The sequence below is a fragment of the Dermacentor silvarum genome, chromosome 10 (genome assembly GCF_013339745.2).
Source record: "Dermacentor silvarum isolate Dsil-2018 chromosome 10, BIME_Dsil_1.4, whole genome shotgun sequence".
Classification (NCBI taxonomy): Eukaryota; Metazoa; Arthropoda; class Arachnida; order Ixodida; family Ixodidae; genus Dermacentor; species Dermacentor silvarum.
Genome location: NC_051163.1, coordinates 103881333 through 103905373, shown reverse-complemented (window position 1 = coordinate 103905373; position 24041 = coordinate 103881333). Strand labels below are relative to the sequence as shown.

The window sequence follows — 24041 nt, the reverse complement described above, 5'->3', positions numbered from 1 at the left end:
TGGAAAAAATCTGTGGATATTGAAATGGCTATCTTTAATATAGGAACTCGGTACGAAAACGTACCCCCAGCTAACGACTGAACCAGAATTACACCACAGGAAGAGTCGCCATCCCTATATTTCAGGGTTTCAATAGAAATGGGTTGTGCTCCACCTGAAAAAAAGAAAACGTGATGAGCACAAATTTTTGCTTTAAACCTCCATTTCAGGTTTATTTTCCTTGCAGCAGGCCGATACATATGTCGCCTTAAAATGTTTCCTTCCTACCAACATTGCGCAAAGTTACAAACCTGCTGCGTTGGCTGATTGGATGTGGTGTCATGCTGCTAAGCACGAGGTCACCGGATCAAATCCTGGCCGCGGCGGCCGCATTTCGATGGGGGCGAATGCAAAAACGCCCGTGTCCCGTGCATTAGGCGTACGTTAAATATATCCTGGTGTTCAAAATTAACACGGAGTCCCCCGCTAAGACATGCCTCATGAACAAATCATAGTTTGGGCACGTAAAACCCCATTTTTCATTCAAAGTTACAAGGCACAAACAAGTTTTGAAGTTGCATAAAGCATACCATGCTATATATTTTAGGGAAATGTCGTAAAAAGAGGAAGAGATATCAGAACAGCGTTTCCGATGAAACGTCCTTTTTCATGTCTAAAGTACGGGAATTTGTCATGGCAGATATCCACTTCATCTTTTAGCCCACACGCGCTCCCTTTTCTCGTTACTTTCTGGGCTATCATTAAGAGCTCACGACACAACATAAATGAAATGAAGGATTGTATAGTTCAGTTCTTTCAATTAACCAAAAAATTCTTTGCGCACATGTCATATCTCCTCAGAATATATAGGAAATTTTGCGCATACATTTCTCAGTTTCATTTGAATAGCTAATTATCGTTCAAGCCAGCCAAGTGTACAAATTTACCTTGTAAATTTGACGTTCTCCTTTTGCTATGCACGCACATGCGTGCATGTATCGGGTGTGTTTGATTGGAATGTCCGCATAATTTTTATAGCGAAGCTGCCAGTGCGACCTGAGGCGCTCTTAACTTTGCACATGGGTTTTTTCTGATAAGTCAAATATGCATCGAATTTAAATTTGGAGGAAACAGAGGAATGTTAGGGGTGACGTGCGGGCACAGACAAAAGTGTTTGTTTACGACTCCTCAACATTATGGTGATGAGCACGTTATGGGTGATGAGCACCCATAACATGCTTACGAATATAAAGTTCGTAGTTTATTTAGAACCTTCGAATATATGTGATAAATACTTTTTTCGTTCCTTTTTACTGGCTTATAGAAATCACGTACTTTGTTTGCCCGATGTACGGGGAGAAGTAAACATGGCACATTGAATAAATTAAAGCTAGCAATGATTTTTCATTATTAGATGTTTGGGAAGCCTTCGTGCTTTTAAATCACGACTAGTAGTCCTTTTCACGTGCATTTACATCCAATGGAAGTGGCAAGCAATAAAGAAAAAAAAATGCAAGAAACACACAAATTAAAATACTATTCAAGTAATTAGACTACAACAACTGCAAAAGACATCACATAAAAACTCTGATACGTAAAGTTTAGTCGCATAAGTAGACTAACGACAGGGCGCAAAGAGGAACAGAGAGTACGGCCACAAAGCACATTTCAGACTGGCAAAGAGTGTAATGAAGTCACAACAGATAAAACACAAACAGTGAAATGACAATACATCACAGAAACTGCACTAAGCTAAAATGTGCAGTCAAAGTTAGAAGTTTGCTGGGGAAATTATGTTTTTCACAGATATTGACTGAACATCTGCTTTGGCCATAATCTCTTGTGTAATGAGAAGCTCGTAGAAAGTTTTCCCGGGTCGCTTGTTGAAGTCAACGTAACACCTTGGTTATATTAAATAGAAATATGCGGTAGGCTGATGTCCTTCAAACGTGTTTATCAGCGCTATTCCCCTCCCCTTTTGACTATGGTCATTATCAGTGGACGGGGCAGGATTGGTCCTGGAAGATTAGAGATAGGCCATGAGTTCCGCCTCCGTACATTTGCTGGACCGATATCCCATGCTCAAAGATGTGCCATGTGCTGTTCACCTCTCATCATTCGAAACTTGTGAAATGCGCTATAGCACTACGCCCTCAGGAACGCCTTCATTCGATCAGTTCTTGCCCTCATCAATCCGCAAAGAGCTCAACATTAAAAGCGCAGCGATTGAGGTCCACTGGCTAGCGAATGGTTCGCTTGACTACGAACCCGCAGTCACATCATTTTTTTTTCATATTTCGCAAGCTTTTTATTTTCCCCATAAAAAATACTCGATATTTACGTCGCTGTAACATCTTGTTTTGACGTACGTCTGTCACGATTATCAACAGCTCTCTAATTAACACATTAACGATCAGACGAATAAGAAGCTATATTTTAGCTTTGAGTAAATATTTGCACATCAGAGAATATTAGAGAGTGAGGGAGCTGGTGGTTTGTCACTTGGATTCCGAAAAGCATGTACTTGGTCTCATTCACATGGGACGATCCGTGTTATATATTATAGCTCAACGCTTGATAGCTGGGCCGCCTGTATACAAGGCGATTCATTTAGTTCGCCAAGAACATCGCCGGCGCCTCGTAAAGCCCATGAATATTAAAAAACGCCGAAAATTTGATAATTATGTGCATGAACCGTAATAAAGGCGTGAACTTTAAAGCTTTTCCGACACGTCACCGTTACCATTGCTCCCATATCCACCAAAGCAGACCGCGGTGTCCGGTACAGACCTCTTAGGACGCTGGGAAAGAGTGAAGTTGATGGTTATATAACGCTTTTACTTTTAAATTGCCCATAACTTTCACCCTATATCCGCTAAATATTATAAACGTCCCTGATTTGCAAGCGCGTAGTTATTCCACAAACCTGAACGTTCTTCCACACAATACAGATAACATGGCCCAAACGTTAACCAAATGAGAACTCGGTGGGACGTACTGTCATTACGGGATATTGGAAAACATACCGGGCACAGCCATATTACACTTCAAGAGATACAGAAAGGGAAGGAAAGACTGGGAGGTTAGCCAGTGTAAGCACCGGCTGGCTACCCTGTGCTGAGGAAAGGGTTAGGGGATAAAATGTGACAGAAGAAACAAATAAAAAAATAAAATGAGAAATATTCACACAATAACGCTATGCAACGCGCTACAACTTTGAAAGTTGGTCACACAATTCACAAGCCTTTAAGAACTTGAGCAGAGCCCTTAAGGCTTTAAGTGTCAAAACCCGTCTGAATCAGTGTTCTCTGCGAAGGGGCGATCGTCCAGTTTTTCAAAGGCAGTCACGAGCACATTTCTTGCCCCACTGAAACGGGCACAGTCACATAGGAGGTGCTTGGTCGTCGCCTCGCAGCCACAGTTGTCGCAAGCAGGGCGGTCGGCCATTCCAATGAGGAAAGAAAAGGCGTTCGTGAATGCCAAGCCGATCCGCAGGCGGCACAGGAGTGTTGCTTCCGCTTAGGGTATCCCTGGTGGAAGACGGAGTTGCGGACGTGGATCCAATCTGGGGAGACAGTGCATTGGTGAATTCACTGCTGTTCCACAAAGTATGTGTAAGCTCGCGTGCGAGGCAGCAGAGCCTTGTGGCTAAATCTGTTCTCGACAGTGGTATTCGTAAAATATGGGCACCATCGTAGGCCGATCGGGCAGCGGCATCCGCACTGTGATTTTCCCAAATTCCGCAGTCACCCAATATCCATGGTAGATGATGTGTCCCTTGTCCAGTGCCTGATGGTGAAGTAGTCGGACGCCTGCGACTAATTGCTTGTTAGGTCCGCGGTTGAAAGGGGACAGCAAACACTGGACAGCTGCCTTCGGGTCACAATAGATGGACCAGGACTGACGATCTCGGACCAATAAACTTCAATGCAGCACGGATAGCAGTGAGTTCTGCAGCCGTCGATGTGATGTGAGACTTCTTGAATTGCATGATGAAAGATTTCGCGCGAATTACCACTGCTCCAGCTGAACTTTGGAGGAGACAGAACCGACCGTGTAAACGTGGATGCGTTCTCTGTGCTTCTCACGTATGAATGAAAGCACGCTTTCGTTGAGGGCGAATGATGACATCTTCGTTTTCTTTTTGATACCGGAAATTACAAGAATGGCTAGAGTGGACGCAGGCACCATAGTGGTAGAGATAGTCGTGCTGCTTGTGTGATGTTCGACGGTAAAGTTTCATGGTTGGTGGCGATAATCCTGCTAAACGCTCAACGAGGTCGAGCGGCATGAAGGGAGGCGAGAAGATGCGATGGAAGTCGGGCGAAGTGCCTGATGTGCATTCTTAAAACGTCGAATTGAATGTATGTATTGATGGGGTGTCATGGCGCGATGGCTATTGTTGCTGCCGTGGATGCACACCTGGGAAGGCTAAGACAGATTTAGAGTGTTTGAGCTTGCACTGACTGGAGGGCGCGGACGTTGGTCTTACCGTTCCCACCAAGTACAGGTAAGCTGTTTGTAGGATACCCAGGAACAGCGCGCTATAAAGTGGGAGCGTCGCCATCACAGACGCACCCCTCACTTTCCCGTGAGAAATCTGAGGACATGGGTTGGCTTGGCTAGCTTCTTTTTTTAGGTAGAAGAAATGAGGACTCCAGGGGAAGTCTAGATATATTATTACTTTTGGAAAGCGGCGCGTCTTCTCGTAGGTAATTGTCCATTAATTCTGACAATGTACCATCTCATTGCTTTGCGTTTGAAAGCGACCATAGAGCGCTTCGCTGACGACACCTCCAGACCTCGGGCTCGAAGCTAACCGGATGTTACTATGGCGGATTTTTGGAGTCAGGCGTGCCCATCGAGACACGTCACTCCTGATGAGCAATTGCATATTTCATCTCCATAGATCTACACATGAACAGATTGTGGAAATAAATGAACCAGGTCAATGAGCTCGAGATTGTATAGAGTCGGGCTCAAGACACCACCTTGTGGTACGTGGGCCACGATAGGTGTTGTGCAGTGATGTGATACCATCCTCGATTTGCACAAAGAATGACCTGTTCTTCAAGTCGCGGAAGATCTATCGAATAACAAGACCACGAAGGCTGACATCGCCCATGGCGGGCAGGATGGCTCGATGAGTTATGTTGTCATAAGCACCTTTAACGTCTACAAACATCGTCTGTGACAGTTTTCTTAAGCCTTTCTCGAGCTGAACAGACGACACAATATTTATGACACTATTTATAGAAGGGCTTCCGCGTCAGAAGCCTGCTACACTGTCAAGGTATATCTCGTACTGTTCTAGATGCCACTCTAGACGTGTCATCACCATCCTTTCCATAACTTTTCCTGGGCCACTAGCCAGAGCAATGGGACAATAAGACGCCACATCTAGGGGTCATTTGCCTGGTTTTAGCATAGGCACCAGACAGCTGGACTTCCAAGCAACAGGAACCACTCCTTGACGCCATGAATTGTTGTACACGTCCAGAGGAGCATGCATGGCTGTTAGACCAAGGTTGCCAAGAGCGGCGTAAGTCACGCCGTCAGGCCCGGACGATGAGGGACGTCTGCACGCCGCTTTCAAATCCTCGATGGAAAACAGATTTGCCATACGGGAATGTCGCGAGATGGAAACGTCATGGGGATCATGTGCAGTGAACGAGGATGGTTGACCAGTGTTCTGACTGCAGTAGACAACACTCTGGCGCGTGACAATTGTCACGCGCCAGAGTTGGATATGAGACCCATGCTGCGAAGATAGTCGGAGGACAGTGCCCATGCGATGCTGGGCGCTGCTGGGCGCTGCCAATTATCTCGAAAAGAGTTCCCCTTGTCAAGAAAGAAGCGCCAAGAAGCGAAGAGAGAGTTGACGCTCCTGTGGAGGCGGAGACGGCACGAACGGCCCATGGCCGTTTCCGGGAAGTCACCGCGAACGGGTGCCTACCTTACCGAGAAGCGGCGGAGTAAACCAGTTCGGAGTAAAAGATCTCCTCCCCCATTGCCGCGGCTAGACTTTTCCTCCGCCTTCGCGCCCGCTGGAACTTTGCGGTATCGCCCACCGATAGTCCGTCGGGGAGAGTTTTTTTGTGCTTCTTGATTGCCTGTCCTCCTGGTAGGTTGTGGTCTGTGTGTGATTGGCTACCACCTGGATGGAAGGTTTTGAACAGAGGTGTCATAAGACGATACGAAGAAGGAAAAGCTTCTTTGGGCAATGGAAACGACGCTCATGCACACGCACTTGACCACTTTCTGTTTTACCTATTCGACTATGTAAAGAAGCTTGGACAAGTGCCAGTAAACCTGTTACTTTTTCGTTTTCCCAACTTCCGAGCTTCGAATTTCTTCAACCAGAAGCCTCCGCCACGCTACCAAATGAAGCCGGGTTCAATACAACACCCAGCACCGCAACAGAGGTCCTCCGCTACGTCGATCTCTCGGCGACCTTGGCAGAGAGCCAGGCATTTGAAGCGGTGGCGTTGTTTCGACGATGTTCGAATACCGCACACCGTTCTTCATATATGTGACAGGGGTTTATGTGGGTCAAGGAAATCACAGAAAGTCTTCCATCTTAGTGACTACAGTAAGGTCCGACACTGCACCTTCTTCTGCATGCGTCTCACCACCCCTAAATCATACATGGACTTCGTGCGCCTGTAACATCGTTCCGCGCAACGGCAAATTGCTCGGAGCTGCTCCAATTCCGCTTCGAATTCAGAAAATTAGGTATAGGCCTAAAAACGCTTGTGGCTGTTTGAGCAGCATCGTAAATTAGCTCCTCGATGTTTCAGGTAGACAGTGCTGAGTCTTTTGAGACATCTTCATCATGAGAAGCGTGTATTTCGGCCAGTCGATGCGTTGAAGAACTCTGGTAGGGTATGACTAGTCTATGCCGGCGATATTAACATATCTTGGAACATGGTCACCACCATGCGGTTCTTTGTCCGGAAACCATTTCACGCTGCTACTGAAGCATCTTGAAACAAAAGTTCTGTCCAGGCAGCTACTGCATGTATGTCAATCCCCGCAGAAAATTGGGACTGTCATCATTTAGGCAGTAGAGTTCATGGCTGGACGCGAAGTATAGTACACGTTGTCCTCGGCAATCCATATTTAAGCTTCCCCATAGCAGATGATGCCCATTGAAACCGCCGGCAATAATTCATGGAAAATTGCACTTAGTCTTGCGTTGTTAAATAGGCTCGAAGGTGAAATGTAGGCGTACGAGCGTGAGCGTGACGTTCATGTATTTCAAGGTCAAGCATACGTACTAATTGCCGTCATAACATGCCACTGGGTGTAAAACATATGTGAAATCACATCTGACATAAGCGATGGCATTGCTGCGGCCGCTACAGGTGCCAGACATGAAAGCTTCGTAGCCTGATGGGCGGATGACGCTCTCAATGTTTGGCTCACAAGTGACGATGATTGGAAATTTGTTCTTAAACACAAATGGAGGAAAGTCCAAAATGCAGAATTTAAGGCCAGGGGGATTCCACTGGAAGGTAGATGGTTTCTTGACTTCTTTAAGGAACGAGTGCAGAGGAGCAGCCCTGGTGCTTCTCAAGACTGGACAGTATCGGATTTAGTGCATCCAGTATTTGAAGCGCACCTCGAGCTGCCGGAGTGTGTAAGGCAGTCAGTAGTACTCGAAGCGTGTGTTTCTAAGGGCGCTTATCATGGTGACAACGTGTTGGTTGTCGTCTTGGCTGCTGTTCGAAGGGGAAGCATTATTCAGCGAGCTTGCTACATGCAGCTGCTCCACTAGTTGGTCTAGCCTTGGCAACGGTGGCCACTCCTCGCATGATGTAATGATATTCGAGACTTGCTGCTTGGGATCCTCGCTACTAGTATTACTAGTTGTCTGTGGAAGTGTGTGGACTGTCAGTGGACGTGGTGCATCCTTAGCAATAGCAGTGTATTTCCTAGAAGATCTCCGGCAATGTGAACGCCAATGTCGCACCTTAGCGGCAGCCTCTCTGCGCGATGAAGTATCTCTGACGATTTGCCTCGAGGCCTTTATCGCGTTTTCCACATGTAGGGAATTCTCTGAAAATACATCCTGACAGCCTTGACATTTGGCACACTTTTGCTTTTCTGCATGACAGGCGTCGCAACTGTGCGACCTAGAGCATCGTGAGCACGCGGCAGCATTTGTGCAAACTGCACTAATGTGCTCTATCCTTTGACACTTGCGGCACTGAAGCGGCTTTAGCGCAAAAGTCAGTTATACTTGGTGAAAGTGACCGACTCTTCAAAGCACTTCATGAAGAATTTGGCGTAGAATTTCTTTCCCTTTGGTCAACATAGGTGGTCGCTTGCTGAAGGCGGATCTACCTAAAACGTGTAAAACTAATATCGCTTACATAATTGCAACGGTTCTCGCTACGTGCCTTGCGTTGGTATCGCTGTATGGAGAACAGAAACCATAACTCGATCATGCATGGGTCGTGAACACAAATGGAGCCATAGTCGCGTCACGCATGATGCAACCGGAGCTAAAATTACCCTTTCGCTTATTGTTCAGAGAGGGGTAGCTCCGCAGTATATTTGTCGGTTATATATAGGGGGAGTGGTCGCGCTTGAAGGAGCTCACTCACCCTTAGTAAGTGTATTCCATCAATATAAAACATGTGCTCATTAGGAATTATAAGGCTTGCAAGTATCCAATTGGTACCAGCAATCCGCCAGTTCCTCGGCTATCGTGCCCCCGCGTTCGACACGAAGCGAATAGCAACTGTATAAAGAGACTCGGGACAGCAAAATAGAGGGATGTCCATTCGCGCCCACCAATTTTGACCATGGCGTGGTCGCTATGAATCGGAAGTGAGCTCGATTGCAACAATAGACCATAGGACCTTCCTAGCTGTATCGTAAATTAAGCATGTAAGATTTGCAATGCGTGAAATATTGTCGCCGCATTTCTATACCCAATACTCATATACGTCCAGCAGCACCTACAACACGTTTATCGTGCGCCACTGTGGATGCGTCTCCGATAATGCGTACGATTTTTTTAGCAAACTCTGCAGCTTATACAAACAAATTTACCTCGGCAACTGCATTTTCTATTCCCCCTATTTTTAGAACATTTCGCCAGGTGGCAGTAATAGTTGTCCAGGCTAGTCCGCACCACTCGTATCTCTCTTGGGCGCCTGTGCACGTTATTTACAAGAAAAAATGCAATTACACTGAACACTTTGCACTTTTATGCACATCACCAATAACCTGCCCCCTATTGCCCAAAACGCCAAAAAATGTCTCATTTATTCAGCAAGGATACAAGAAAACAAAACAGGTTTCTTGGGGAATGCATTTAAGTAGGCAGAAAACAATAATAGAGTATTTATCTGCAACGATCATAATTAAGCCCGAAAGCTTCAACTTCTCCCGTGAATCGCCACTAAAATGGAAGCTATTTATGTACTGAAAATAAGCTTGCTGTTACGTACAGTTACCCAAGGACACTGAGAAACCTGTTAGATAGCTGCTGACTCGCGCTTTCAAGCACTTTCAAGCGCATACTTCGGATGACAATTCGTCATATTATTCATCTTATTTTATTGAGATGGCACTTATATCGACACTTAAAGTGATTTTTCTTTCCACTAATTTCCGTATAAAGTCCAAGTGCGAGCGTATGGCGCCACCGCGGCGTATGCTACGGGTGCGAGGGAAAGCATGTGACGGTGAGGCAAGAGGGATGGTTGAGCATGCAGTAAATTTCGACTACTTACCGGTGGATACTTCTGTCGATGTTAAATCCAATCGCTTCTGGAAGTTGTACGTTACGTGCTTGTCTAGCTGGGTGAATTCTTTCGCATTCCATTAGGATGTGCTGAGTGGTCCCCAGATTATTGCTACTGTATATGGATGCCTCATGTAATTACGGATATTTTCTCCGGTATCTTTTTGTGCTTAGGCAACCAGCTCGTGTCTCAAATAGCAAGACACTTCCCTTCATGTTATCGAGCACATGTTCCATTCTATTTTATTTTTTCTCATTCTTGTTAATCTCCTTGGTCATTTTGGTTTCCGTGCTTTGCATCCAATTCGCTGTCTCTCTTTCTCTCAGTTTCTTTCTGATTAGTTTCAATTACCCTGTACTTGACTGCCAACTTTCTTGATCTCTTTCTCCATTCTGTGCCCACGTTTTTTAGGTACACATTCTTGTGCACTTTGGCCGCCCAATTATTTTGATCTATGTTCCTGAGCCTTTCTTCAAAACTCATTTCCCGCAATATTTTGTTACTAGTGCCATCTGCACAGTATGCACTAACTTGAATTCGCGCGCGGGTGTACCGTGTATCTCCGTAGAGGCCCAAGCTTTCTCGGCGCGCATCGAGATTGCGTGCTTTGTTTTTGTGTCAATCGCGAAGAGACACCTTGCCGAAGAAGCGATATTTCTGGGCCTCTTATCAGGCCAGCTCATTTTAACGCGAAATCGTTAGTGGTCCCGTGTCGCAGAAAATCCGGCGTCGGCGTCGGCGTGCGAGGTCGGCGTTCGTGAAGGAGAACATCATCCCGAACCAGCCCAACCGCGCAGGCCCTCCACAAGATGCAATATTTTGGTGAACAAATTTATATATATCGAATTTCTCATAGCGAAATCCGTCAGAAAAATCGTAAAGTACGACTTAACCGCAACCGACAGGCATGGTGGCGTCGGATTGTAAATTTAATGTACGAGAAAACATAATTCTGTTATGAGGAAACTCAAACACAACCCCCTTTTCCAGTATTTTTACCAGACCTACAGCCGCGCACTCGGGTAGTTTACTTGCGAAAATGATATCCAGATGGCGCTCGCATCCTCGGCAGGTCAAAATGGGACTTCGCCTGTCTAATGCGTTTTGAACACGCGCACGCGTCGGGGCTATACCAAACAATTAATAAAATAATAAAAAAAGTGTAGGACCTTCATTTTAGTATAAGACCACTTATATTACCCCTGGAAAAGTGTCTTCCCAGCACTGCATTCTTGTTTAAAAGTGAAGCCAAATTTAAGGGGATCGGTGTAAGCTTGTTCTTTGTAAGCTGGCTTTCCCACGTTCGGTGTTTCAGTGAAGCCCTATTTAAAAAAAATGTGCTGCGAATGGGGCCCGATAATGCTATCGCGTTCCGCTCTTAAAGGCGAAGCTTAAGCTTCCTCCAATTTTTTTTCTATGCCTCTGGAGAAGAAGAGGCATTTGCCGAAGAAGAAAGGACGTCATTGGCAGCGGCGGGAATGGCCTGCTCTACAAGACGCCTGACTCACGTTCTCATTAGTCCACAGTGTATGATTCCGGCAGCAGCGGTGGCCAAAATCGGCCCGGAACCAATCGCTGTGGAAACGAATTTGTTGGCGGAACTCGCCGCCGCCAAGTTGCATTCCGCACCGCTCTAACCGACGGAAGACGGAAACCCCAGTGTCAACATGCCTTTAGAGCATCTGAAGTGGACGAATGTGAGGTACGATTTCACAGCTTACGTTAAATTTTTCGAATACTTAAATAAGTTCTGGTAACATCAGATTCAATATTTAGTAGTTTATTTCAGAGTAGAGTATAGATGGATGGATGTAAAACTTTATTAGGGTCCTTTAGAGCGCGCGCTAGCAAAGAGTATGGTACATGAATTTTCTCCCCTCTAAATGGTCAATAGGCGACGTTAACAGAATTGTGGTATCCTTATTTATTGCCGAGCTTCGCAGTTGTGCACATGATACTTAATTACTTTGAAATGTTACGCTTTTGAAACATTGTTGAAAAAAATTAAAGGCCTAAATAAAAAAACCTGCTTGAAGACACTGAAAACATATCTGATAAGGGTCGTATAACGCTTTCAAGCACTGGCTTCATAATGTTTTTTTTTTTGTGCCAGAGGCTATAATTATCTGACGTTCTTGACACTTTTTGCATTCGTCAGGGATAATATTTCCCTTTCTCCCTCAAAATGTGGACTTTTGGCACGTTGAGTTCATTAAGAACCATGAGAAAACTGCCTGCACAGTTTGCAAAATACACTTGCGAAACTCAGGAAAGTCCGTGTAAAGAACATTTTACAAAATCTGCAATTATATTAAAGATTCAAAACTTTCGATGCACTTCATCGATAATATGGCCCTGATTCCCTAAAATATATCATTTCTGCCATGCTTGATAATTCCAGAGTAGCGGGAAAATTTTGTAGGCTCTTTATATAAGGCCTCTAAGCAGGCAAAAACAAATGTTTAGCAATTCTCATTCTGTCCCTATTTAGGTCACACTTCAAAATCTCCAGTACATCCTTAATAACGTGATCCAGAATTCACCTAATTATCATTTCTGTGACTTGTATAGTTCTTCAAGACACGCACGTAAGGTTCTCGAGTGCATGTAAGGACTTGCCATGAGCATTACTCTGCAAGGTGTCGTTAGTGCTTGCGAAAGATTCTAGTAAATATGAACGATATTTCAGCATTTTCAAGGGGATGGAAGTTTCTTGCATAAATCGTGACCAGTACAGAAATTTACGATACCTGCGGGGCTGACAGTCATGCGATCTGTATGCTGTCCATCAAACTGTCCCTGTAGCTGATGGGTTGTCCTAGTAATGAGTAACGGAAATGCATTTAGAAGAAAGCCAAATAGAACGGGGGAACACAAAACTTTACCTTTGACCGTTTATCAACAAGGATCGGTTGAAAAAAATGACAAGATGTTGCATAAGCCGCTTTTTGTCGACCTTGCAGCGGATCTGTGCTGCCTTACTGGTTGTGTGCGTCCATATACATTCATCAGTGTTTAAAAACTGAAAAACGAGCAAATCCAGAGTATAAAAAAGAGCATTGCGGTAGTCAAGCTTACGGTCCCCTAGACAGAGTATATTTTCTCCTTTTTATATATCAGAATGCAGCGCCCACATTGGTTCGTGTGGGTCTAGAAATTTAGTTCAACGAGGAGAAGAAAAAGAACGCGACACAACCGCAAACTGCAAAGCTGTGCTACAGCTAGCCCGGATGTAAGTAGATATATATCACATTTCTCCGGCATCTTCGCTTCGTCCTCACCGCCTCTGAGGTTGGAGCGCATGGTCGCAATATATGACAATATCTATAACGCATCACTCCATCGGCTTCTGCAGTCGTGGCTACAGCTCGACTCATTGAGAACGTCAACAAAGGCAACACCTCGTTCCACGCGTCTAGGCAGAGTAAGTGTTCTTGCAGACCACGTACAGTCTACCACAAGCTTTTACGGAACACCAGGTCTGAGAATAAGACGAATATCTGCGCAGCCTCACAACGCACCCTAGTGTTCGCATTGACAGCCTTTACCAGTATATGTGCACGGCATTGGGATGTTCGGTTTTACTGACTAGTGTTACAGGCTACTGACACAATGCATGTATTTTGTGGATCTATCAACGTCACTTCATTGTAACCATGCTGTCGTCATCCAATCGTGGACGCCATTGTCATATCGTCTTCATAGAGTTGTCACCATGCATTTGTTGTCGTATCATCGTCGTGATGCAGTCGTGCTCGTTCTATCATCGTCTTTTCAGCCTCGTTGTCTAATTCTCATCATGAAATTGTGGTCCCGCCATCGTGGTTATACATTCGTCTTCACATTGTCCTCGCGGCGCCGTCGTGATATGTCGTCTTCATAACTTCATCAACTCTGAATGGTCATCCCTTTGTCATCGTCAAACCGTGCCTTCGGCTGCGCCAGTGTATACACTGGAGCGCGGTTACAACGAATACAGTCGAACCCATATATATCGAACCCTCATATACCGAAATATTTTGTATATCGAATAAGTGTAAAATCCCCTTGAAAATTCCATGCAATGCATAGGGCTGGTTCACGCGTATATAGAACACCCGTTTACCAGCCCATTCGATATATCGAATGCGGCACCACACCGGAGACCTCAAAGTGTACTTTTTTGGGCACTTTGAGGACTTCTGGAACCGGGAGGCTGTGAAGAGAATGTGCAGTCAATTCAGCCGTCTGGGTCGTGTGTGCAGTCAGTTGAGCCCGTCGAGCTGTTCGGCTAGTCCGCGTGCTACCTCGACCGTCAACATTTCTTCTTTGCGATTTTCGTGGCGTCGTTGTGTAGGTTGAGTGCCTACTCGTGAGTTCATATTCCGCAAGCAATAGCCATTGCAAGTGTAAAGAAAAGAATCAACTTGGACTTTGCATTGAAGTTGAAAGTTATCGGGGAATTTTTTCGAAGGTAAATAAAGTGTGGTTACTTCTTTTCGAATTTATTTTTAATTTCAAATTATGGGGTTTTACGTGCCAAAACCACCATCTGATGATGAGGCATGCCTTAGTGGGGTATTCCGGCTCAATTTGGACCACGTGGGGTTCTTAACGTGCACCCAAATGTAAGTACAGGGTTTTTTTTCTGCATTTCGTCCACATTGAAATGCGGCCGTGGTGGTCGGGATTCAATCCCGCCACCTCCTGTTCAGCAGCCCTACACCATAACCACTGAGCAACCACGGCGGGTCTTTCCCAGTTGGGTGCTGTAACTTAGCGGCCCTCGGACGCATCCATCGTTAAGCCGTCGCTGGTCACATCGCGAAAGCTTGCCTGTCGAAAAAGGCTAAACCACAGAAGTACCAAGGAAGTCATCGTTTAGAGGAGGATGAAGTTTTAGAGGAACAGGAAGGCGGCCTCCTTACTGTTTTTCACACAGGACTAGAGATCACAACCACAGCTAGGTTCGTCGTGACAGTACGACTGTCTGGTCGGCCACTCAAGATGGAAGTAGACTCGGGAGCAGCGTTTTCTATAATAAGTGGAGCGACGTTCTCTCGCCTCTGGCCTGACGACGCCCCGGTGTTAAGAGAACGCAAGCTCGCTTTACGGACATGGTCGGGAGAATGTTTGGACATCCTAGGCTCCGTGCTTATCAATGTATCTTTCAACAACAACAAAGCACAGCTACCCTTGCTCGTGACTGGAGGAGTTGGAGCCAGCTTGTTAGGAAGAAATTGGTTCGAAAAACTCCAGGCTCAAGGCATAATTGAGCCAATCTCCGCGTGTGATTTGGCGACGCCAGTGGTCATCGTGAGGAAGAAGAATGGATCCTTACGATTGTGCGGGGATTACAGGAGCACAGTGAACGCAAGCATCAAGCCGATGGCGTATCCTTTGCCAACGGCAGCTGAGCTGCTTGCAACTCTACGAGGAGGACAGATCTTTTCAAAGATTGACTTGACACAGGCTTATCAACAGCTGCACGTCGACAAGGCCACTTCGGAGATGCTGACTATCAACACAATTAAAGGCTTGTACGCAGTGAAACGACTGCCATTCGGCGCTTCGGCCTCACCATCTACATTCCAACGTTTCATGGATACTCTTCTCGCTGGACTACCCGGTGTTAGCGCTTATTTAGACGATATCCTCATCATGGGAGCGTCGATTGAAGAGCATCTAGATCGACTGGAAGCAGTTTTGCAGCGTTTGCAACAGGCAGGTCTCAAAGCGAACAAGGAAAATTGCATATTTGCGGTTCGCGAAGTGCATTTCCCGGGCTACAAAGTTAGCGCTAACGGAGTTGAGCCGACGTCTGAAAAGGTTGAGGCAATAACGAGTGCACCTGAACCAACAAACAAGTCCGAGCTACAGTCATTCTTAGGAATGATAAGTTTTTACAGCCGGTTCCTCCGAGACAAAGCGTCCATCGCCGAACCTCTTCATCATCTATTGGATACAGAAACTAAGTGGAAATGGGAAGCCCCACACAAAGCCGCTTTCAACAAACTTAAGGACGCACTACGTCAGTGTACGGTTCTTGCGCATTACGACGACTCTCGCCCACTGATGCTCAGCTGTGATGCTTCGCCTTATGGGTTAGGAGCAGTTCTTGTGCAGTTGGACGGAAACGGACACGAACTGCCAATAGCGTTTGCGTCAAGAACACTCGGCAAATGTGAGAGAAACTACTCCCAACTCGACAGAGAAGGGTTTGCAATAGTGTTTGCAGTCAGGCATTTTCATCAGTACATTGCCGGTCGGCATGTACTCATAGTGACTGATCATAAGCTGCTTCTTGAAATAATGTGCCCTAGGAAGCAAATTCAGCAAGTGTTATCACCCCGGATGCTTCGTTGGTGCATAATTTTGAGCGCCTATGACTACGAGTTGCTTTACCGAAAAGGAAAAAAACATCAGAATGCGGAAGCGCTCAGTCGACTTCCTCTGGCTTCCGATGTCGATGAGCTAGCGGCACCAGGTGACGTAATGATGATTGAAGGTTTGCGCAAACCTCCATTGACTGCCGAGGAAATAGCAAGGCTGAGAGTGGAAGACTCCACGCTTTCTCAAGTTTACAAGGGGTTGCAAACAGGATCAACAGCGTCATGGCAAAGTATACACTTCCAACCCTACAAGAGTCGGGTACAAGAGCTCTCTACGCACCGTGGTTGCGTATTATGGGGCCCACTGGTTGTGCTTCCTACAGAGGCTAGGGAAGAGTGTTTGACTCTCCTTTACTCTAACCACTCAGGAATGACTACAATGAAACGCTTCGCTCGCAGTCACCTGTGGTGGCCTGGATTGGACGCTGACATCGAGACCAAGGTGCGATCGTGTGAGACATGTCAGATGCACAGCCATCTTCCTCCAGCAGCTGTAATGCCGGAATGGACCCGTCCAAGTGAACCATGGGAGATCGTTGATGTTGATTTTGCAGGGCCGGTGAACAATCAGAGCTTTTTAATCGTAGTGGATGCCTTCTCCAAGTGGCTAGAAGTAAGACAAGTGCCGTCACAGTCTACTGCCGCAGCCACGGATGTGCTACGATCGCTTTTCGCGACTTTTGTCATACCGCAAGTGATAGTTTCTGATAATGGCACAGCATTCGTTTCGTCGCAAATGCAACACTTCTTCAAATTGAACATGATCAAACATGTAACATCAGCTCCATACCCCCCGGCCACAAATGGACAAGCGGAGCGCATGGTTGCAGAAACGAAGATGGCGCTCAAGAAAGTGACGGATGGAAGCCACTCCTGCCGACTGTCACGCTTTTTATTTAGGCAGCATACGACACCGCACACCAAAACGCAAAAGACGCTTGCAGAATTAATGTTTGGCAGGCAGCTTCCGTCTCATCTGGATGCGCTACACCCCCGGAAACACACCCAAAGGGGAAGGGTGGACGATATGAGAAAAGGTTACGTGAATGGTGACAAGGTGTGGATAAAGAATTTACTGAACAATAACCCCGCCTGGCTACCCGCTGTAGTAGTGGAAGAATGTGGCAAGAGGTCCTTTGCAACGATGACTCAGGATGGCAGGCGGTACAGGCGTCACGTAGATCAGATGAAAAGAAGATATACGTTGATTGAAAACGCAGTTCAAGAATCACCCTAGCATTCTTGTCCAGGAAATCACTCACCCGAAGACAATCGTTTCACTACAACAAGACCATTCTTCAGTTCAGGGGCCGAGCGTCCGACAGAAGATGCACCCACGGCTTCTGACTCGTCTCCTAATGCGTACCCGGATTTGCCCACTGAAGCAGGGACGCCCGAAAGAACGCAGCGATCCGAACAGTCGCAAGCCATTCCCGATTGTATAGCCCGCAGTCGCTATGGTCGTGTTATGAAGGCACCGGAGTGACTAGACATTTCAACATGTCAACATAAAATTGACTAAGATATGTTGGGGTTCACTAGAGGGGGGAAGTGTTGTATATCAGCGTTTGGACGAGCGAGCGAAGACGAGGAGAGCGAAGTGGCGCACCCAAGGACTCTGAGCTCGTGACCACGCAGCCGCCTTGCAACGTTCTAAGATGCAATAAAAGGCACTTTACAATATGCGCGAAATCGGAAGGGGGCTGCGCGTGCTAAGGGGGAGGAAGGGAGGCAGGTGAGGCGCTAACCGGCGAGGCGTATATTGAAGATATAGAAGGCACAGCACCTAGTAATAGCAGTTGAACGCGATTTGCAGAAACTCCGCTGGCGACGGTATGATGTCAAGCCGTAGCAACCAAAGAGGTTGGGTTGAAACCTCCTTGGTATCAACGCGCCGCCATTTTGTGCTTGGTGCCCGCGACGCACTCCCCGTGGCGGACTACGTTGCCAGGCGTTAAATTAGGTTAAGTTGGGTTAGGCGTTAAGCTGCGCGGTGTATTCTCACACCCGTTGCCAAGGTCATCGCGGCGTCGAGCGTCCCCATTTTAACCAGTGGCGCTCAACCGTGGTTGCTAGGCGATGCGGCTTCTAGATTTTCAATATACGCAGACAGGCCCTATCTTGGAGGTAATTTGTGGCGGGTATAAAAGGTACATGTGCCGAGATGGCTTGCAGCATCCGTCTGCGCTGTGTTCGAGTGTGCCTAGTGTTGAAGGTCACGGAATCGCAAGTGTCGAAGACGCGTTGAAGCTAACGACAGAACGTAGCTTTCGCTCGCCACTGCTCCCGCTTTTCATTACGCCAGCATTCCGACAGGGAGTGTCCCCAGGTATTCAGTGAGATCTGTTTATACTTGGCCGGGCGCGCGTGGCTCATATTGTTAATGTGACTAGTAAGCGAATCATTACCGTATTTTGCAAAGCCGCTAAAACTACTAACCTTGTTACGTCATCATCATTATCAGCCTAAATTTTTGTCCACTGCCGGAGGAAGGCTTCTGCCGGCGATCTCCAATTACCCCTGTCTTGCGCTAGCTTATTCTAAACTGCGCCTACGAATTTCCGGACTTCCACACCGCACTTAGTTTGCTGTCGCCCGCAACTGCGCTTCCCTTTTCTTGGTACCCATTCTGTAATTCCAATTGCCCACCAGTAATCTAGCCTACGCATTACAAGGCCTGTCCACCTCCATTTTTTCTTCTTAACATCAACTAGAATATCGGCTACCGCATTTGCTTTTTGACCCACACCACTCTCTTCCTTTCTAACGTTGGTCGTTCCATCGCTTTTTGTGTGATGCTTAACTTGTTCTCGAGCATTTAACCTCAAAGTTTCTGCCCCATATGTTAGCACCTGCAGAATGCAAAGATTGTACAATTTTTTTTCTTAGACAGTGGTAAGCTCCCAGTCAGGATTTGGCAATGTCTACCGTATGCACTGCATTTCAATTTTATTCTTTTGTAAATATCCTTCTCATGATCAGGGTCCCCTGTGAGTAATTGACCTGTTAAACGTGCTCTTTTGCAGACTCTAGAGGCTGACTGGCGATCCTGAATTCTTGTTCCCTTGCGAGGCTATCGAACATTATCTTCTTTTGCATAAACCACTCACCAAGATAATTTCAAATAGAATCAGGGCAACACTTGACTTCAATAACCAAGACAGGAAGGGCTTTAGGAAGGGTTTTTCTACAATGGATCACATCCATGTCAGCAATCAGGTAATCGAGAAATCTGCGGAGTACAATAAAGCTCTCTATATGGCTTTCATAGATTATGAAAAGGCATTTGATTCAGCAGAGATACCAGCAGTCGTCGAGGCATTGCGTAATCGAGGAGTACAGGAGGCATACGTTATCTTCGCAAATATCTGCAAGTACTCCAGAGTTACATTGGTTCTCCACAAAAAAAAGTAGAAAGTTACCTATCTAGAAAGGGGTCAGGCAAGGCGACACAATGTCCCCAATGCTATTCACTGCATGTTTAGAAGAAATATTGAAGGTCTTAGACTGGGAAAGGTTAGGAGTGAGGAGCACCGCCGAATATCTCAGCAATCATCGGGTTTCAGATGACATTGTACTATTCAGCAACAATGGGAATGAATTAAAACAAATGATTGAGGATCTTGACCGAGAAAGTGTAAGAGTGGGGTTGAAGATGAATATGCAGAAGACAGATATAACCTTATTTCGTACAGCTCTCTAATGAATGGCTTTCGCAATCGATGCTTCGCCATTTGAGCGAAAGTGTGACATTTTTTTTATTGGATCATAGTGCAAGGCGAGACACATGGCAGAATGTCTTGGCCATGTACATGAGGAAGCCTAGTCTCAAATCTAAATCGTATTTGGCTAGGCGAAATCGCCTGCGTACAGAAAACTATCATCATCAGCATTGGCTCGAGCGTTGTCGTCTTCTTCCGCAGCTGGCTCGTTAGCACCCCTCGGGTTGCACTCGTGCCACTGCTCCCGCGTTCGTCGTCGTCGTCTTCTTCCACAGTTGGCTGTGTTGCCGCTCATTATTCCAGCGTGGAATTTCCCTTCTCTTCTGTCGTCGTGATGGAGACGCCACGTTTATGGGGGAATTGCCACTGCTTAAGGGGTACAAGCCATTCATTATCTTACGTAACGGACAGATTTAATTTTGAAGCAATTTAATTTCAAAGAATCGTAAGCGGCAGTGGCGGGTGAATGCTGCTGACCATGCCGCCGAGCAAAATAGAGACATCGAACGCAAGCGACAACGGCGCACTGCAGGCGTACCTTCAGTGAGTCGTTCTCTCCGCCGCAGCCGAACGTGTGTGTAACCTCATAATTGAGAAATAGTTTACTGAACCGTCGGGATTAACCCAGTAATAAACACCGGGGTCGCACGTTTTAGATTTGCTGTTTAACTGTCCTCACAGAGTGCAAGGGCCGACGATTTTTTTATTTGCTGAATCTCTCTTTTCCTGATCTTGTTCAGACGCCTTGTAAATATTCTTTCACCGATTTCTCTTTGCCCACCAGACAAGCAGCACAAATGAAGCGTGTCGTTTGCCTTACATTCAATACGACTCAAGACAAATATCAATTGATAGCACTGGCCTGTTCGTATCACTTGTTTGGTCGCCTTCGTTGTTCGCAAACATGCCTGTTGTATAGGTCTTTCTGAAGCTGTCCTTCTGATGCCCGCACGCATGCAATTGACTGCGCTGTAACTTTACGGACGGAATAGGAGGCTCCTCGGGTACAATACCGATAGCTACACGTTGCAGAATTTATGTTATTTTTTTTTCTTTTCTCTTACGCGCAAGCGTAGATGGCCCTGTCTCGCGAAAGTCAGCGAAAGTATGTTTGTGGCCGCGAGGGACGCGAGCGCCTGAGGAGAAATGCGACAGGAGGTGGAGTAAAGAACCGCCGCGTTCGCGCGCTTTTCATTTGTGCTTCGACCTCGTGTTGCTCGCTGTGCATGTTCGCGACGTCCTTATACGGTTGCGCGTAACCTGCGTTCACGAAGTGAAACGTCAGTGTAACATTCACTGTCCTTATAAAACGGTATGGGGACGGTTGATTGTTTTTCAAAGAAACAGCTGCAATGCTTTGGCATGTTGTGCGTCTTCGGCAGTTGTCCACTGTTCCTAAGCGGAATGGAGTGTATCCGCCAAAAGAGTATTGTTGCATAAATATTCGAGCACGAGAGCCCGGAGTTTCTTTTAAGAAAAAGGCGGCGCCGCCTTTACCAGCACACTGCCTGCTCTGCACCTGTGAGTCTCTGTTTCTAAGAATCCAAAGGCAATGAGAGCGCTTGCTATAATGGAACGTGTGTGATGTTGCGAAGCATTGAGCAAATCTTCCTAAAAAAAGCTGCTGGGACTTGGATGTATCTTTAGAATAGTAGATGACCGTTATCATCTTTTACAAGTCTTACGTGGTGCCTCGTCCACCCCTACCAGATTAAATCGATGGTGCTTGCTTTGAGTGTTCCGTAGTTGCTACTACCATTTGTGCTAAATTTGTCTCTTTTGTCCTCCTTCCAAATGTTCATTAGTTGAAAGCTGAATTTGAGTTTGTCTTATTGCTTGAAATATAAGCGGATATAGAAGTCTGCACAGCGTGTGCGCTCTATTCCTTCTTGGTATACAAGTGCTAGGCTCATTACTTTGAACGAAGGTTTGATGACACAACGGCACATCCTTTGTGACAATCTCTGCCGTTCTGCACGCTATAATTTTTTGACAGAGTTTATACACAAATGTCGTCGAAGCGCGGGAGGACGTCTTGATTTATTATAATTACGTTTTTTTAGACCCTGTACGTCGACTAACCAAGTCGCACTCAAGATGCACACTTCACCCACCAGGCATGGTATATCTCGACCATGCCAAACGAAACAATTATCATTTTTTGCTACAATCTCAGTTTTCGCTTAAACCTTTATCAAAAACATCGCGCAAGTTAGAGCCTAAAGGCAGTGCAAGAGTCATGAGACAGCATACAGAAATAAAGGTAACTGACAAAAAAAAACTTGAAGACGTAAATTTAGTACTGAACAAGAGTAGAAATTCTGGCACAGAAAAGTCGCACAGCGTCTCCGTCTCACCAATAGCTTATTGTCCTGGCGTACTGTCTTCGCAGAAGTGCAGCATTAACACAGGGACTATACCAGTCTGTGCAAAAGACTCGCTTGCAAACAGACTATAATAGGAGCTTTTATCGAACTTGCATCGTAATTTGAGAAACTATAATGGGTCCGAAACTGTTGAATATTATGTTTTTGAAGGCGATCCACAATTTGACATTGGAGCTTATACAGTCATTCTAGTAATTATAAATATAGGCTATTGATATGAGCTGAACAATGCTAACAGAAAAGTTCACCAGCGTGCGCAAGGCGACTGCAAACAAAACACTATTGGTAACATCGTCGTATCTCACACCTGGATGTAGAAGCGAAAAAATTAACCGTTCGAGTTCGATTCAACGCGATTCTACTTCGTTCTGGTTCAGGTCCGGTTCAGAGAAATAAAATTTGGAACGGTTCCTGCAACCATTCGCTGCACTGAACCGGTTCGCGAACTGGTTCGGCACAATGAATATTACCCCGCCCCATGGCGACAAGCTGCCTAGTGTTATCGACTCGAATTAAAGACAAATATAACTTCAATCTAAGTTTATTTTAGAAACCCGACGTTTTACATCCAGACAGGCTCCTCCTTCAGGGGTGCAGTGGCGTGAGGCGTAGCAATGCGTATATCCGTTTTCTTTTCCTTTTTTTTTAATTTATAGCTGGCACATGTGTAAGTTTGTCAGGAGGAGGAACAAATGAGCGTCCCGGCGCATGACAGACAACAATCAACGTTTTCAATTGATGAATAACGAATTTTCAAGCAAAACTAAAAAGAAGAATGATTTCAGCTATGTTTAAAAATTACCTTTTCACAACACTAAAATTCCAACTGTTACCGCTCGACGACGCTTTCTAAGCCATAAAAAAACGCAAAAACAAAAATCTCATTGCAACGAAGCACTCGAATTTGCCTGCCACACCAGCTCTCCATGACGTAACGAATTTAGATGCTGTCTGCTCGGGTCTAGTTAAACTTTTGTTGGTAAAGATGCCCTGCATTGTATTTTACAGAGCCAAACAATGAAAAACAAATCTCCGCCCAAGCCCTCCGTACAGATGTATAACCAGAGAAGCTGAAAAGTGCGGACCCGGTGTTTATCACTGGATTAATCCCGGTGGTTCATTAAAAACTTTCTCAATTATTGGTTGCGTCATTGTGTTTATTAAAGACATTATACACAGGTTGGGCTGCGAGGGAGAGAACAACGACGTCACTGACGGTATGCGCCCGTAGTCCATTGTTGTCGCACTGCCGCAGGCGATTCTTCGAAAATAAATTGATTCAAAATAAATCTGTCCATCACGTAAGACAATGAATGGTCCACAGCTCCTCAAGCAATGGTTCATACTCCCGTAAACGCGGCCTCCCCATTACGACGACAGAAGAGAAGTGAAATTCTGCGCTGAAATTATGAGCGGCATCGGAGCCACCTGTAGAAGACGACGACGAACACGGGAGCAGTGGCACGAGCGCGTTCGCGCAGTTTCGTCTTAGGCAGTGTTGTTGCTAGAGTGTGCGGCAAGCGGTGCGCTGCATTGACACGTGCAGCCCTGCGCTTCCTCTTTCTCGCCTTTCTTTATGACGCTAACGATACTAAGTACACGCAAAATAGCAGAAAATTGTCGCCTAAGATTTATAAGAACACGGATGCCGATATTTGCAAAATAATCATCTTGAGCTAACACCCAAATTATTATAAGGCATTTTTCTTCATAAATGTCAATTTGCAATTCAGAGATAAATTGTTGAAGACAACAAAAAAAGAAAAAAAAAAGAAGACGTTGCCGGGAATATATTCAAAATAAATTAGATGATTAAGTTTC

General features: G+C 45.8%; 1 protein-coding gene across 1 annotated transcript in view; it reads right to left on the bottom strand.

The window, feature by feature from the left end:
- LOC125941082 (uncharacterized) overlaps positions 1-24041 on the bottom strand; it is a 31942-nt gene that overhangs the window by 5534 nt on the left and 2367 nt on the right. Inside the window, exons 2-5 of the mRNA XM_049658012.1 lie at positions 16515-16602; positions 12626-12762; positions 12491-12558; positions 65-154 (exon numbers count right to left, since the gene is read on the bottom strand). Coding sequence (XP_049513969.1) covers positions 65-154; positions 12491-12558; positions 12626-12762; positions 16515-16602 — 383 coding nt within the window. The remainder of the gene's footprint in view (positions 1-64; positions 155-12490; positions 12559-12625; positions 12763-16514; positions 16603-24041) is intronic.